Genomic DNA, 16,226 nt, shown 5'->3' on the forward strand with positions numbered 1-16,226 from the left:
GACATTCTGAAAGATCTTTGGGGTATTAGGCCTAGATTTCGTATTACGTCCATTCACAAAAAAATGAATAATACAATGCAATTAGAGTTGTCAGTTATAAGGGAAAACACCAGAAGTTGATTTTTTCGAATATTCAATTAAAATCACCGAAACTGGTCATACTTTAAAAACTACCCTTCGGAAATTCTCGGTTCAAGCGATCGATCAAACTGAATATATACATCTTACCGAAGAACAACATAATGCTGGATCCCTTTAGTTCACTAGTCCAGAATTATATCTGGAAAATATATCTAATTTCAGACCAGTGTCATAGAATGAAATGCCTCCCATTATTCCCCCTTAAATAGGGTGTATTCCTTAAATCGATATCAGGATTAAGGTTTAGGGTTAGAGTCAGCACCCAATGACTCATCACTAAATCCGTCTATATATTGTTGCTCCCCATCTCCGTGGGGAGCATCTGATTCTATGCGTCGGTTTTATTGTATAAGATTGTATAAAAACGACAATTTAGTCCTTGTCCCACGAGTATGAACGGCATAAATAGGGCAATAAAGATAATTGAACAGTTTTCAGGAGATTGCTCATCCAAGAACAATGCTCATTTTCAATCGAAACAAAATATTTATGCAGTAGCTGTTTATATGTAGGTCTGTAAACAAAAACAATAATAGCACTGACCTCGATTGTCATTTTGATACCAGCCCATGATAATTTCAGCAAGATTCAACAGCGAGTTTTAAAACCACTTTTTCTGTAAAAACAATTATCACACAGCTAAGTATTCTTTGATGAAAATAAGGTGAACATCAACCATGATAGAGATTTTATCATTGAGAAATTGACGATACGGCATCTCGAAGAAACGGCCGCCAGCTCGTGTCTATAATGACCCTGATATGGATCAATTGAGCCATTAATTACTACGCAAAGCCTATGACGCAATTCACACGATTGGTTTTCTTTCAGCTGTAGTATGACGCTTAAAATAACAGGCAATCATTTTGGAACATTTTATTTTGCCCGCTGTTTTGATTCGTTCACTTCGATACAATTCTACCAACGTTTAAGAGTCGGATGTGGATTTATATGATTCCCTTGTCCTACGGGAGGGCAGGAATTGGTTCCCAAAAAGCCTCTTCATAGTATATAGATCGTTTGACTCGATGGATAATGCAGTTAAACTCATTGGATGCACGCAGTTAACTACAACGATAAGGAATTATGGGAAATATAGAAAGCAATTCCCTGAAAAGATAATCGATGATTCGATCCGCTATCCTTTTGATAGTCTTCATGCATAGCAATTGAGTCAATGTGACAGCTTGCCAATCGGTTCTGAGCAGACACTGATATCAAACCGTCCTAGCTATCATAAAAAGGAGTATTTCGATAGACACGACGAGATACTAGCAAATCACTAAGAGGTGCAAAATTTACGATTTCTAACACCAGATGGATTCATGAAAATGCATGCGCAGTATCGTTAGATAACTACAATGCCTGAATATTAATGGACAATTTCTATATGGAATAGCGGTATGTTCATTATCATTCTTAAGATATGAAAACGATCATGATTTGAATCCTAAGAAAGGTAACAAGGTTTTCTGCAAAGAAGCAAAATATCGTAAAAATATCACGTATGCAGTGGGTCCGCAGTGCACGAATCAACCGGGTACGCAGTGCATGGTGCAACACATTCGGTGGAAAAAAAAATATATATATATATATATATATATATATATATATATATATATATATATATATATATATATATATATATATATATATATATATATATATATATATATATATATTTCAATGAAATTCATTGAATGATTGATGACGTGGTGCACATCGACTCACTCGTTACCCTTAAATAATGCATAGTAATTAGCAATGTATAAAAACATTTTCGTAATGGTTTTTACGGCGTCAAAAAAATCTCCCGAACAATGATTGCAATGGAAGGGACGCGGGTGTTAAAAACATGCCGCTTTGAAGACTGAGCATTAAAAAATCCTCAATACCAATATTATCTATATATGAGAATGACCGATTCCCCTTAGTTTTTTCTTTTCACACACCCTGTTCTCACTTGACTGTGACTTCTTAACAAATGTGTTAGCAACGGTAGTTACGAAAGTCGCATGTACTTAACGGTAGGTCCTAATTAAATCGCTAGAAATTGTGCCTTTTGAAACATTTCCAGATAAAGAAAGACCTAAATCAAACTAAGCACAAAGGCGGTACATTTTCTAGACCCCATACTTAGAGTCATTAACCGCAAATTGACCAGTTGTTCGAAAACAAGCTTGAACTCGGAATATAATCACTATATCCCACTCAATATATTTTCATACATAATTATTCAAGAGAAACGATCTATTGCCCTTTTCGGTCGTAATGACGAACTTTTTTACAATAGCCATATAGCTGGTGGGATCTGCCTTGGGATATATCTTATCAGTATCAGTGTTATGTGAAGGGGTTTTCTAATCTCAAAAACTTTATTGTTTTGCTGATTTTTTACATGTACATATTAATCACATAAAATAGACAAGTTATCAATGATTAACGAAAGTTGTAATTTTCGTATAGTTGGGTAACTCACCGTGATTTGATTTCATAAACGAAATTAAGGGGTCATTGTCCAATTGGTATTCCAGACTTCCGCAAGGCTATAATTTGCTGCTAAATCTGCACATTTTCGAGTTTGTTAATTGCAAAACACTTAGGAATGAATTCATGTTCAATATTCAGCACTGAAATTCCATTTGATAGAGTTTAATCATCTTAAATATGCTTTTCAGGGATACCTCTCCGCGATAACAGGCATTCGAATGTTCACACTTGAATGTAATAGATTTATTAGAAAATGATTTTTGAGGATATTTCTATTTAAATGAGACACTTAATTCTTTGAGAAGCTTGAATTTTTCTGCTTGTCGGGACTAATGAGTCCCGACCCGAGGTTTTCCTAAGCAACTGGGTCATTTTTGAAATGGCACTGTCCTCCTCTAGATTTTCTTTCGCTCCTAAACCATAAAAAACACCAACCAAAAAAACGATTGCACTTGAAGTATTATTCTGGCCTGATGAGGAATACATTTAATTCTATCGCAGGAATGTTTTATGATTCGGAAACTGATTTGGGCCATATCATGAAAGGACGTGGCATAAGTAGAGTTAATTAATTCATTTCTTAGAATACTAAACATTTCAAATAGTTCGTATTCGTATATATACACGCTTGAATGTGCATGTGTTTCACTGCCTCATGCAGATAAACAAGGTTTTTGTGTTATGATTTCAATCATTAGGAAAAAAAACACAGTTCCAGCGAACGAAATTTCCTCTGTGCACTATTCATCCTGCTGCAATTAGCCAATTTGGTATTATTCTACAGATTATTTTTCGCTCGTTGAAAAATCAATGCTTTCAACGTGACGGCTTCACAATTAGGTCAAAGCACATCATGAAAACGGCTGAATAATCCCGAAGAGCAGACGTTGAGGCACTTTGAACAAACCTCACAGTGGTGGTTTTTGTACTATTGTCTACCTGAAAGACTAGGGCTGGTTTTATTATTCTCGTACATGAATGCATACATTTCGAAAATGTAATTAAAAGGATCTATTCTTAACTCAAACGGAGAGCACCACGCATATAGTTCACTTCTTTCCCTACGTTGACGTTGTCAGGAAACATTAATCCTGAAAAGATTGCCGTTTAGCCGATTACAAAGTTTTACATATTACTGGTACGTATTTTCTAAATATTGTTTTTTTCGAAAATGCCCTTAAATCTATATGATATAATCTAACGAATACTTTTGATAATGGACATATTAATTGAAATTTCATTCTCTAAGTATAGATCATTGATAGATGTAAATCAGGGTGTCACGATCGTCTGTTTGGCCTTCGCTGTTGACTGCCGAAAATAAGATCAGCATATAGGCCTGAAAGAAATCTCCCTCGGCCTCTATGCATGCGCTTTCTCATTAACCTGTTTTATAGTTATAGCATAATGCCACACGATGGGATTCGATATGAAAATATATCTATATCATGTGCGGCATTATATTTCATATCATCAACTGTGCAGTTTATTCGGCTAAAATAACACTATAGTCAAGCGCTTTGTTGGCACGATTTTCATAATTTTAGTTTCGGTGTTTCATTTTTGCGCAATATGTGCATGCATTAGCCTGTATAAAAACATGAGAATTCGAGTCGATTTATAACGAGCGCTCTCCCGTATATGTGAACAGGGTATAATCGAGGATTCTATGGAGATCGAAAGCGTTTTGAGAAAACTGGGCAAATATGGAATTTGGCAGATCGGAGTTTACGTCATGTGGGCGTTTGCCTTCAATATCCCGTACGTTTTTAACGCCCTTTCTCTAGTTTTTATAGGTAAGTTATTTTCAATATTCATCTCGTATTTTTTCCCATAAGAACGTTATTGTATGGATTGCATCGATGGATTTGCAATTTTATTTATATATCTGATACTCAGGGCCGAGACCGAAGTTTTACCACTGCACCATCGGGGAAAACCAATCTTTACCGTTAGACAGTCATGGAAAGCCATCGATGTGTTCAATGTATCGAAACTTTAGTTTAGATAATTCAACGGTTAGCTGTCAGAACGGTTGGTCTTATGCGAATTCGGAAGAATTCGGTTCCACGATTGTCACTGAGGTAAGCCCAAATGATACGCTACTGCGCGTAGTATCCTAGCGGGCGACGGAAAAATCATCTCACATTACATATACATATACATATGCATATGCATATAAATAAACATATACATATACATATACATATACATATACATATACATATACATATACATATACATATACATATACATATACATATACATATACATATACATATACATAAACTCTTTTGAAGTCGCTATTGACACTATTAGTATGAAACTCGGATTTTATTCTTTCAGTTCGACCTAGTGTGTGACGACAGCTACTTATCGGAGTTGTCACAGACTCTGTACGTTATGGGTGAATTTATTGGCTCCTTATTGATCACGCCCTTAGCCGATGTATTTGGCAGGAAAAGAGTTCATTTGATTTGTCAATTTTTCCTTGCGGCCTGTACAGTGGTACTGTCATTCTCGGTCAACTACATCATGTTCGTTCTGCTGCGAGTTCTGAATGGAATGTTTTTGTCGGTAAGAGTTGAGATTCTGTTTGATTGAATCATGTCATTATGGTGGCTGTTTCGGGCCACGAAACTGTCAATTGTATTCATGCCCCCAAAAAACTACTTTTTAAGAAGATACTTTTTTCTCATGAAGTGGAAATATTGTGGCTCGAACCACTATATTTTATCCGTAGCCTATTGGTAGTTCGAAAAATAAGACTATTGAATACTAGAATCGAAGCAAGTGCATTGTTGTTTTTTTAGGGAGTTGTCCTGACCGCGATTGTGGCTGCGATAGAAATGTTCCCGATGGAAATGCGAACCTTAGCCGGTCAGCTGTTCTTCGTCTGGTGGGCTGGTGCTATGATGTTTATGGATCTACTAGCTTATTTCATTAGAGACTGGCGCCACCTACAATTGGCTCTTGGTCTCATTCCGTTCACATCGATGATCGGCTTCTGGTACGAATGTTCAAATACAGTTTACAATTTCATGAATGCTTTCACTGTATATGGTACCTAGATTGGTAGTTAAATGAAACCAGTCAGTTTATATCCGAACCGGTTCCAAGCATAATAGGATCGGGTGCGATTGGGTTCGAAAATCCATACATCGCGTATCAACGTTATAGTAACGATTTTAGGACTTTAACAATATGATGGTGATTGATGATGATGACAAAATACTATTTATACAGTGCCAATTTCACTGATTCAATGTTCAAATGCGCTTGAAAGTAATCGAAAGTCGTTTGAATTTCTCCGAATAGGGTTCATGACGAATGTTTTAGGAGCATTCCAAACACTTAAGATTTAAAGTTCCCATTTTTGCGAATTGTACATGACTTATAGTATTGACCTGGCACGTTTGTTAATTGTCGTCAAGAATCATTAGTGCGTATATGTAGTTTTTACATCATGAAAGTTACTTGTAAGGTCTCCGGCACCGATTCGATTCAAAATTATTCGCAGCTTTCATTTGAAAAAAAGATAATGAAAACCTGTTCATTTGATTATTGCAAAGCGGGTTTCTCTGTGTGCATTTGTGTTTCACTTAATTGCAGATTAAATTCTGGAAAGTGGCCAGAAAATCTTGTCAAAAATTTAAACCCAAGAAAGTTTAGACTGTTGGAACGCACAGCAATTTTCCAATTTTCAAGTCATCTTAGGTATTTATTTGTTAAGATGGTTTGATTATTTTCAAACGTGTTGACCACGAGTTTGGTGATAATTTCTCAAAAACGAGCGTTCCTGTATTTGCTTCCAATCTTGCTCTTGTTTCAAGTGAGCAGCAGCATTATTCATTAGTTAAATATCGTAGATTTCAGTCAGTATGATTAATCTTGCATTTGTTTGGAGAAATCTCCAAGCAACTGTAGGTAGGCTTAAACCGAACACATGAATAGGTACGAAAACACGAATCAAAAATCTGTTTTCTGTTGCGGGACAAACCCGCCGTGGGGTGAAATGAAAAATCCAATAGGTTTAGTCTTGGGAAACCAAGATCTGAACGACATAAAGCCAAACAAACAAACACATAGTTTCTTTGGGAACGTGTGGTCCGAATTTGATGTGTGCATCCGGCTAAATAGGAGACATTTTTATCTGACGCAGGCTGTGTCCGGAATCGGTGCCTTGGCTGCTAGCAAATGGACAAATAGATGAGGCGGAAAAGATTGTCAAACAAGCTGCTAAACTGAACAAAGTCGAATTATCCGAACATCCATTTCATCAGTCAGTGATCGACGATAAGGAGTCGGACTCAGAAAATGAAGAGGTATGTAATGCAGGTGGTTTATTGATATCCCCTAATTCAAAAAATATTCATCTAATTGAATTATTGAGGGATAACTCAACATATATAATATAATCAGTATCAACATCAAAAGTGCATTGTACAGGCATGGGTTCTGTATCATTGAGCACAGTTTGAGAATCATGCATCATGGTTTGATCGAGCATGTTTACTATATTTCAAACATAAACTGATGACTGATAAGATGGCTTTGGTATATTTGTATTGCTCTCCTGGATGAGTCCTGAAGTCGGTCTAAATCATGGATCTTCACATTTAGCTGCATTCATGTTTTGAAGGGAACCACTGTTGTCTAAAACCTCGGAACATTAGAACGACTGGAAATCTGGAATTTACTTGAGGGAAAACTAACTATAAAACTAACTATTGGTAGCAACAACATCCGATATATGACAATCCTAGATAATTCTTTTCCCTTTTATCTACAAGAGAACCTTATCACTTCAACAGTGATGAATTCTACAAAAGAAAATCTACTTAGCAAAACTTTCCATCTCCCTGATTTTCATCTTCTGGTATACCCCGGCCTAATCAGTGAAATATTTACAGCCCCAACCAACGCTACTGCGTAGAGAGGTTTAAAATTGTTTTCCTGTCTTAACTTTTGGGTGTCTGGCTTTTTTATCCAGTGTGATTTCACGGCGAGTGTTGTCTGAGATTTTTTATATCTACCTAAGTACCTACGTGACAGTAGTGAAAATCTTTTTGTGTTACCAAAATGGTGGACTGGTGGACTTAAAATATTCTCGGTGTTTCTAGTACGCTCGAGAAGCTGTTGCTTCGATATTGGAGCGTTTTTACCGATAACGCAAACTTGTGGCGTAATGAGCGTTTTTCGAATTGCTGAATAATGGGAAACCTAACATTGAATCATTTTAATCGTAACTTTTATTCACTAATCATTTGACCCGTCATGTTATTTCCATGTTTCATTCTTCTATAGGTCGCAAAAGCATCAATACAATGGACCTGTCGTGGGTCCATCGTCTGCGTATAAACCGGACTGCAAAAAGCGGTGACTAAAGGTTTTTACATGAAATGAATATATATTATGTCTCAATATATGTTTGTTTTTATGATACTCTCTGACATCAATATCAAAATTCGATTTTAGAAGAACAACAAATTAGAATTTTCTGGGAATCATCGATAAAGTCACTCGAAGTGTCATTTCCATACGTTTGTTCGACAAATGTGTATGTTCGACATTCTGCAGTGATTCATTATGCATAGTTGGCAAAATTTCAAATTTCTTTTGTGGGCGAGGTCAACCGGTACAATCGGTACTATTCTAATTTGATTTTATACAGTTTAATATGCTGTTTAACGAAAGTCGTTGTGATTAAATAAGACACGTGACCGTGCACGTCAAAATCATCTCATCTATAACTTACATCATGTTACTTGTTTTCCAGTTGATTATTGCGAATAACATAAAATTGTTTGGCTACAAAAATCTGATGGCATCTGAAAATATTACGCGAAAAAAGTTCCTTTTGAAATAACAATCTGACTAGATATTGAGGAAACCATTAATTGCAGTTTTCAACATAGCTTTTTTTCATTTCTTCATTGCAGCGAAAAGCTCGATTTGAGGAATCGTGTTGCAAAACTGCAAGAGACGATGCGAAAAACTGTTTTACGCTGATTTCACATCCATTACTGAGGAGAATATTCATCATTATGTTGTGTCTTTGGTAGGCGTAGTCACTAAATATCCTAAGTTAAATTTCTCCCGTAAAAAGACACCTTTAAACGAGGCAATTACTATTACTTTTTACAGGTTCGTGAACAACATCGTTTACTATGGCATCACATTCATGTCGCCCAGTTTGACGGACAGCAAATATTTGAACTTCTTCCTTAGTGCGCTGGCTGAATTACCCGCCTGCGTTACGTGCATACTTACATTAGAAAGGTAAGGGGGGAAGAAAGATGGAGAGAGAGGGTAGGGCAGGGAGGGAGGGAGGGGGGAGGAAGAGGGGAGAAATTTAACCGTCGCAAGCCTTCATAGGTCTTTGAGACATATGTTTCCTATTCGCTGACATTGTGTATTTACAATTTTTCGCTGGTGATAATTCGATGGCTTTATTGGGATGGCGGTACATGAGACGCGTCCACACGACGTTATGTAGAACGGTCTAAAATGTGTTCCAATTTAATATGGACCAAGCGTTCATTTTAGAACGGGCCAAATTCAGAATGTGCGTTCACATTACGTGCTTTTGAATTCGATACATCTATCACTGGGCCCGGAATATGTCTCCTTTTTACCCTAAAAGGTATATTCTGATCACAATTTGGCTTTACAAATATCAGTGGTGTTTTTTCACTTCCTTTGATAGAGAATTGTTTTAATAACTGCAAGCGCAAGGCGCAAATTAATTCAAAAGCGTTTTGTATGATGTTTGTTCAGTGTTAAAGCTGTCTGGAGTCTGACACATTGCTAAGTTCACCACGTGCGCTAGTGCGCAATATTGTCAGGGTTTTTGCATTATATCCGTATAAAGCTTATAATCTGCAACAGATTACGCGTACCACGTATGCCATACACTCCCCGCATGTTGAAGAACATATACACCGTACCAGTATACAGATTAATCTTCTCTAACTCTGGTTCTATTAAAATGACGCGCCGAATGATTGAAATATTTAGCCCTTAATACATGTTCAATTGCTTTTATCTGTATTTCAGATTCGGCAGGCGTAAACCCCTGTGTTTCTTCCACTGTTTAGCTGGAGGCGCACTTATCGTACTCATATTTGTTCCAAATAAAACTGGTAAGGATTCATGAATACTCGTACTTAAAAGTCGAGAGAATTGATCGTCGCAAATTACGTTTGATTTACGTAGCAATGCGTGAAGTGTGGCACGCTTTGTACACATCGAATATCCGTTCGCATTCTACATTATTTGGTTTTACAAATTTCATTGTTTTATTGCTGAAAAACAGATGTACAATTTTTGCGAGCAAAATAGAATAATATCAATATAGATATAGAAACTGGCAATTTGAACATAATACTAGCCCTACCCATAACAGCCGGGTATTTAAAATTTGTCAACTGTAATGTAAGCTTCATTGTTGAGAATTGATTGAATTTAAAATGATTTGCACCAATTTTACATCTGTTAAGTAATATACCAATTCTAAATGTCGTTGAGAATTCACACGCCAGTATAAAATGGTATTCGTTGACCATATAGTATTCAGGTTGCAATTGATACAAAGTCGTTCGTACCGTCGATCATATCTACCACAGTCTCTATCGGTAATTTATGGTTGGAACATCGAAATCTACAGAGTGAGATTCGTTTGCTTCGCAATAAGGATGTTAGATACTTGTACGTGTTCCCAATCAGTTTAAGTATTCTGTACGAACTTAGTTTAGAGATTGATACCTTCCATGCTAGGGCTGTTTGAGTTGAACTTCTAATCTCACTTTAACGATTTTCCAAGAAACTATATTCGTAAAATGTTTGTTCCAACCATTTACTACCAAGATCACAATTCTGTAAGATTGACTTGATACGAGGGATCCATTTACTTCGTGAAACATTCAAATGACTATTATGAAGAATGCGGTAGATTTTACCAGAATAGGTCTATTCATGCAGGATCAAGTGTCCTAAAACTTTTACCATACAGACCGTGATACGCTTTATAATGGAAACCTGTCGGTTTCACCGTATTTATCATATCAAATCCAGGAAGAAAGCCACTAAATATTTGGATGGATATATGAAAGCTGTGGGTACTGGAGTGTGTAATGGGTAGTGTAGTGTGATCTGTGTGCATTTGTGGCCAGCACACAGATCACATTGTTCATTGGGGTTTAGTCCAGGACTCGCGAGATTTTCAACAACACGGAAGTAACGTGTAATAAATGATGACTTGAATTGCATGACTACCTACCACCCCTCATTATTGTTGGAAAACTAAACGTTCCGCACTGACTAAAAATTAGTAATAATAATTAATAACATTTTAGAAATGGCCAGAATTTCAACTTAGGTTCTATCTCATTTTTATTTTACAATTGCGATTGGTATAACTTTTTTTTAAACGGCCGTTAAGGCTTCATGTTTCGTCTGCAATTTACTGCAAATAGTTACGCAACTACGCACATTTCAGTGTTTTTGGCAGCTGTACACTCAATCGGCACCGTTCGTGACTAGCTTCACTGCGTAATTATCATTAATTAACATCGCCATATCACATCATCAACTTATATTGTGCCTTAAAACCCTAACAGCCGAAATAATTGAAATGCACACACGAAAATTAAGAGAGTGGCCGTGTTTGTGTTCTCCTGCTTCGCGTAAATCCCGCGCGGTGGCGCAACCGCGCGGAGTGGGGTCGACACGTCTAGCGTTGAAATCAGAGGCTTGATACACATTTACGAGTTAAATCATATGTTTGTAAATATTTATAAGAATACTTATTTTCAAGAAGGTAGTATGAGCAAATCCAGTAATAATTAGAGGCAAAAATGCCATAGGTAAAATAATACCTTTGGGTAAAATGCCAGGGGAAAATTTATACCATAGTTGAAAATGCAAGAAGGAAATATGCAGATGATAAGGCAAACATGAGAATTTATTTACATTGGACATGACATTGTTATTTGAATTAGATTTTACATATTGAATGCACAATTTAGATACAAAATATCTCTAGATATATTATAAATCTAGCCTTTTTCAAATTAATGAATTTCCTGTTGTAATTCATTATATCAAATCAACAAATTAAACGAACGAGAATATTTCATGAAGATTTAACACACAAGTTTGTGATGATAGATCAAATCAAAAGTTTCGTTGAAAGCATTAGATTGAACGTGAAATTATATGCTTGTTGTTATGATTTGGAAAATGAATATATAGTGCATATTTCCTTCTTGCATTTTTACACCCGTTGTATATTTACCTCTGACATTATTACCACATACCGGTAAGAACTGTAAAGTGCATGACTGCATAGTTAATGATCGTTTTCTTTAATTTCTACCAAAGTACTTTAGTAGGCAGTTAGTAGACTGTCCATGTTACATCCCGAGTCGGTGGTTTATATACGATGTCCTATGAGAATATCATCAATAATTACCATTTTTCGTCATATGTTTTCATCATAGTCGAAATATGTATTTTTGCCTTATTTTTCAATCTGATAAGAATATCCACTGCCACTTTTCTCTCTTATGCCCTTTAATTACATGATATTTTCTCAGTTAATTGATGTCGAAATGATTTCAATTCATAAAAATATTTTCAGCTGATGGCACTAGCTTAACGTGGCTTATTTTGACTTTAACCTTCATCGCAAAATTTGCTATCACTGGTTCATTCAACGTATTGATCCAGTTTACGATGGAGGTATACCCTACTAATCAGAGGTATGTTGTACGAAATAGTTTTCAATAATATATCTATAGCAATTATATTTCATATCTAAATCGTATTATTGTAAAGACAAAATGATGCCCCCGTTTCCAACATTCGGGCGAATAGGTTGTAAGGACGGAGTTCAAGTAAAGATAAAAAAGGGAGGGCCGATTCGATTTAATTGCCATTTAAATAAATATAAAACGAAAAGGGTGAATGGTTGCTTCTAGACTGATGAGATAGTCCTATTTAAGTTTGTTTTACTTAAGCTGATTTGTCAGCTGAAATGCACGAGCAAATTTCAAAAATGTAGATCTAAATTTGTTAGAATTACGAACTTTTGAATGAGATTAGCAATAATTCAAGCTGAACTATCGGGGGGACGATATCAATGTTTATATATAAGTTCACCAGCGCACATTGTTGCAGTAACTTTATTAATGAGTCATATCATAAACAAGTTCATTATCAGCCGAGTTCGTCGATATTTTTACTTCGTTTCCATCTTAATCCAATCCAGAGATGATATGAACGAATAAAAAACTAAACAGAGGAAAAATAGGGACAAAAAAGCAACAATGTGCTTGGAAACAAAAACATGGCACCTGGAAACTGTAAAAAGGCTTATTAGCCATGCATTTGTATCTTAGCAACAACAACATCAGTTCTTCTTTTCATTATCTACGACATTTTTAAACATTCCTACAGTACTTCGTCAAGAAAATGTTTGCATCGTTTATTAACTTGCTTATTTCAGAAACACTGGTCTGGGGCTTTCATCAATGACTGGACGATTTTCAGGCATGGTTGCGCCATTTACTATTCCTTTAGTAAGTTATGTGAACAATAGATGATAAGTTCGAAACACAAGTTCGAAACCAATGTATTCAAATAGCCAAAGTTTTTACACGGCCGTGTTAACGAATAATTCGTATTTTTAGGTTAAAATGATGCCGTGGGTGCCATTTCTGGGCTTTGCCTTGATCTCTATCGCAGTGGGATTAGCATCGCTACTGCTACCGGAAACATTGTATTATCCACTACCACAGACCGTAGAAGAAATGGAAAAATGGGATCTCCCTACAGTCAAGGGTCTGATAAACTCCTGCTTATGTCGTGACACGAATTCGAAGAAAAGTGACAACCCAGAAGAAGTACCGATGGCCAAAGAGGTTTCTTTCGCTTAATCCCCAATTTTTTGGATTGGATAAACCTAAAAAAGCAGCTGCGATGAAAATGGTCGATTACAGTTGAGTACATAAACCAGATAACTTTGAACCCTAATTTCCGTTCGACGAATTAAAAAATACGTTTAATTCGAATAATACGTATCTGATTTTAGTACTTTTCGTAGTCAGTAAAACATGGTATATACACGCCGACTAAATGCACTCTAAATGTAATGAAAAAAATGATATTCCCGACTTGAAATGATTGAGTGATATTAGTTGATTAATCATTTGGGCGCAAGTCCATTTAGTGCGTGTCACTGCGTCAGTGTTAACATGATGTGACCATTGAGAGCCGTAAACCGACAACTAGAGTAGACGACGAGAATATGTCATTTCGATATGTCGATTTCTTCTGCGTTTTGTTGCCATTTGTATTAATTTTGTTCATAAGTTTCATTGCTTCACGCACATTTATATCCAAAAGATGCATGATGTAAATGCAAGTCTGCGCTAATGTATGACATTGAAATATACATTTACCGCTGCATTTTTCCACGACCGCTTTAAGGTTTTACTGCGATTTCATGCTTGATTTAGCGAACGTATACAAACAAAATATCATGACCCAATTCGTCAGTAAGATGACTGATTCAAGCATGAACTAAAAAAGCAGCCGGCATAATAATCAGTTTCGTAATGATGTCCTCGAAACGAAAGAATAGACAAATAGATATATACGTTTACACCATCTCGCAAGACAGAGTAGATTTATACTTAATTTTTACTAAATGGTATGAGTTGGGGTTAGGTTTAGTCGTCACCAAATTAAGTATCTATATCTACTAGGCTCTTGGCTGCCAATCGTCCTGTAGAGTCCTCGCCAAACTGGTTCTGACGTTATCTACGTAGGGGTGGACCTGGTACAATATCAAGAACATAGCAACCATATGGCATAGTCGGTGCTATGTGCGCACTGCAAGTCTGGGACTCCTACCCCAGAAAATTTTAAAAATTGGGTTATTTCAGTGAATATCCTGGGCATACCACGGCTTATGGAGTAAACATAAACCAGTTTTTAAATCCGCGTTAAGAACATCCGACTTATTCGTACCCAACTATATCGAGCATTATTTTCTGTTAAAGAATATGAATTCTAAGTTAAAGTAATTGTTTAAAAGTCTTACGAAAATAATGAATTGTGATTTTTACTATGAAATGGCTTTTCATTCCAACGATCATGATTGAGACATTATATAATTTTAGCTTTAAAATGTGTGAGTATCAACTGATAAATCGTCCATTATTGCGACATGAATCCAAACGTGTCGCGTCTTGTATCTAATCATGGACGTATAAACTAGATAGTTTACACGTCCGATACTTAATCAAGTGAATTTTTGAAACGTCTTTCACTTATGTGTATTAATTAGTCGTTTGATTGCTTGCTTTAAGATACAAAACACGATAATAATACTATTCAGGATTAGAATGTTAGGTTATTGCCCATTGGATACATAATTGCTAAAGGTCGATCAAGCACTCGGAATTGCACGTTTTAATATGTTTGATTTAAACTCTTTAGTCCATTCGCTGCCGAAAACTTATCGATCTTTCAATGAGTTATGAACCGTTGGTCGTGCAATTGTTCTAGAAAATATTGTATAGCCGATGATAAGGATTTGTACAACTTTTCATTAATAAAAAGCGTTTTTTATGATAAAACCGAATGAAGTTCCGTGTCGTCAAAAAAAATTTAGTTCACAAAAGCTTATATCTACCATATAAATCAATTCACTTACGTATCAGATAAAATATTTCGATGCCACATTCGGTGGATGGTCGCTAGTTAAAATCCCGTTTAGATATGCATAGTTGATATACCGGTAATCGGGATGTTACCTGTATTTCTAAATGTAATTCCGTCGTTTGTACATTCATTGATCGATTAATTTGGCCCACGGGCTTTAACTCTCATCACGTAACGATTACGTATTATGGATAACGTATAGATATAGCTTGTGTGATCTGAATTATTTCATTTAATTGCATTTTCCTTGGCGTTTTGTTGACAGTCGTCTCTTAATACTAGTGCCAAAATTTGTTCCGGAGCCAAGACGCTGGTGTAATCGCAGTTATATTGTCTATCAACATGTTCTACCTGATTCGAATAGGTTTTGCAGCCTTTCAAGCCCACATAACACAAACTTTCGAATTTTAGCCTACTCGATACATGTTTCAGATTTTGGGAAACTTTAAACATGTGTTTTCTACATTGCCATACATCGGTTTTCGATACCGGGGCTTTCATTCATGCCATTTCGTAACACTTGGGCTATCCATATCCAGCCTTTGGCAAGGAACAAGTTTTTGCACAAAATAACGTCACGGGCACACGTGATCTATAGAGGACGAAACGAACAGTATCAAATACGAAATACAAGATGATGTCTGTGCTGTATTAGTTCAAGGAAAATGTTTGCATTTTTTATTCTCAGTGTGGAATTTCATTTCATTTTCATAGACCAGTATGCGCATTCAGGGCTATAAACTGAATAGAAATTGAAGCGGTATTGGATATGTTTTCGTCAGCAGATCCGTTATTGTAAATCAGCGCATTTTTGGATAATGGACGCCGGGTCGTGGAATTACATGGTGAGACCGGAATTGGCC

The 16,226-nt window shown here is 36.2% G+C and overlaps 1 protein-coding gene across 4 annotated transcripts; it reads left to right on the top strand.

The window, feature by feature from the left end:
• Positions 1-1,083: 1,083 nt before the first annotated feature.
• Positions 1,084-15,256, top strand: LOC141905941 (organic cation transporter protein-like). 4 transcript variants are annotated; one of them, XM_074795056.1, is made up of 12 exons: positions 1,084-1,600; positions 4,283-4,427; positions 4,531-4,715; positions 4,978-5,208; positions 5,445-5,641; positions 6,794-6,956; positions 8,574-8,692; positions 8,779-8,913; positions 9,691-9,776; positions 12,275-12,395; positions 13,142-13,214; positions 13,326-15,256. In XM_074795056.1, exons 2-12 carry the CDS (start codon positions 4,301-4,303, stop codon positions 13,569-13,571), a joined length of 1,683 nt encoding a protein of 560 aa, XP_074651157.1. In that variant the 5' UTR covers positions 1,084-1,600; positions 4,283-4,300; the 3' UTR covers positions 13,572-15,256. The 4 variants fall into 4 exon arrangements, with proteins under 4 accessions (XP_074651157.1, XP_074651158.1, XP_074651156.1 ...); XM_074795057.1 differs by having other exon boundaries at positions 1,084-1,542; XM_074795055.1 differs by lacking the exon at positions 1,084-1,600 and adding an exon at positions 3,510-3,769.
• The last annotated feature ends 970 nt before the right edge of the window (positions 15,257-16,226 follow it).

Source organism: Tubulanus polymorphus, chromosome 5 (genome assembly GCF_964204645.1).
Source record: "Tubulanus polymorphus chromosome 5, tnTubPoly1.2, whole genome shotgun sequence".
In the NCBI taxonomy this organism is placed as follows: domain Eukaryota; kingdom Metazoa; phylum Nemertea; class Palaeonemertea; order Tubulaniformes; family Tubulanidae; genus Tubulanus; species Tubulanus polymorphus.

Bases quoted from the DNA above. Each gene is read 5' to 3' on its own strand.
- LOC141905941 (XM_074795056.1), top strand. From the start codon at position 4,301: ATGGAGATCGAAAGCGTTTTGAGAAAACTGGGCAAATATGGAATTTGG. The intron at 5,642-6,793 runs GTACGAATGTTC...TATCTGACGCAG, and splicing joins ACATCGATGATCGGCTTCTG to GCTGTGTCCGGAATCGGTGC. The intron at 9,777-12,274 runs GTAAGGATTCAT...AAATATTTTCAG, and splicing joins ATTTGTTCCAAATAAAACTG to CTGATGGCACTAGCTTAACG.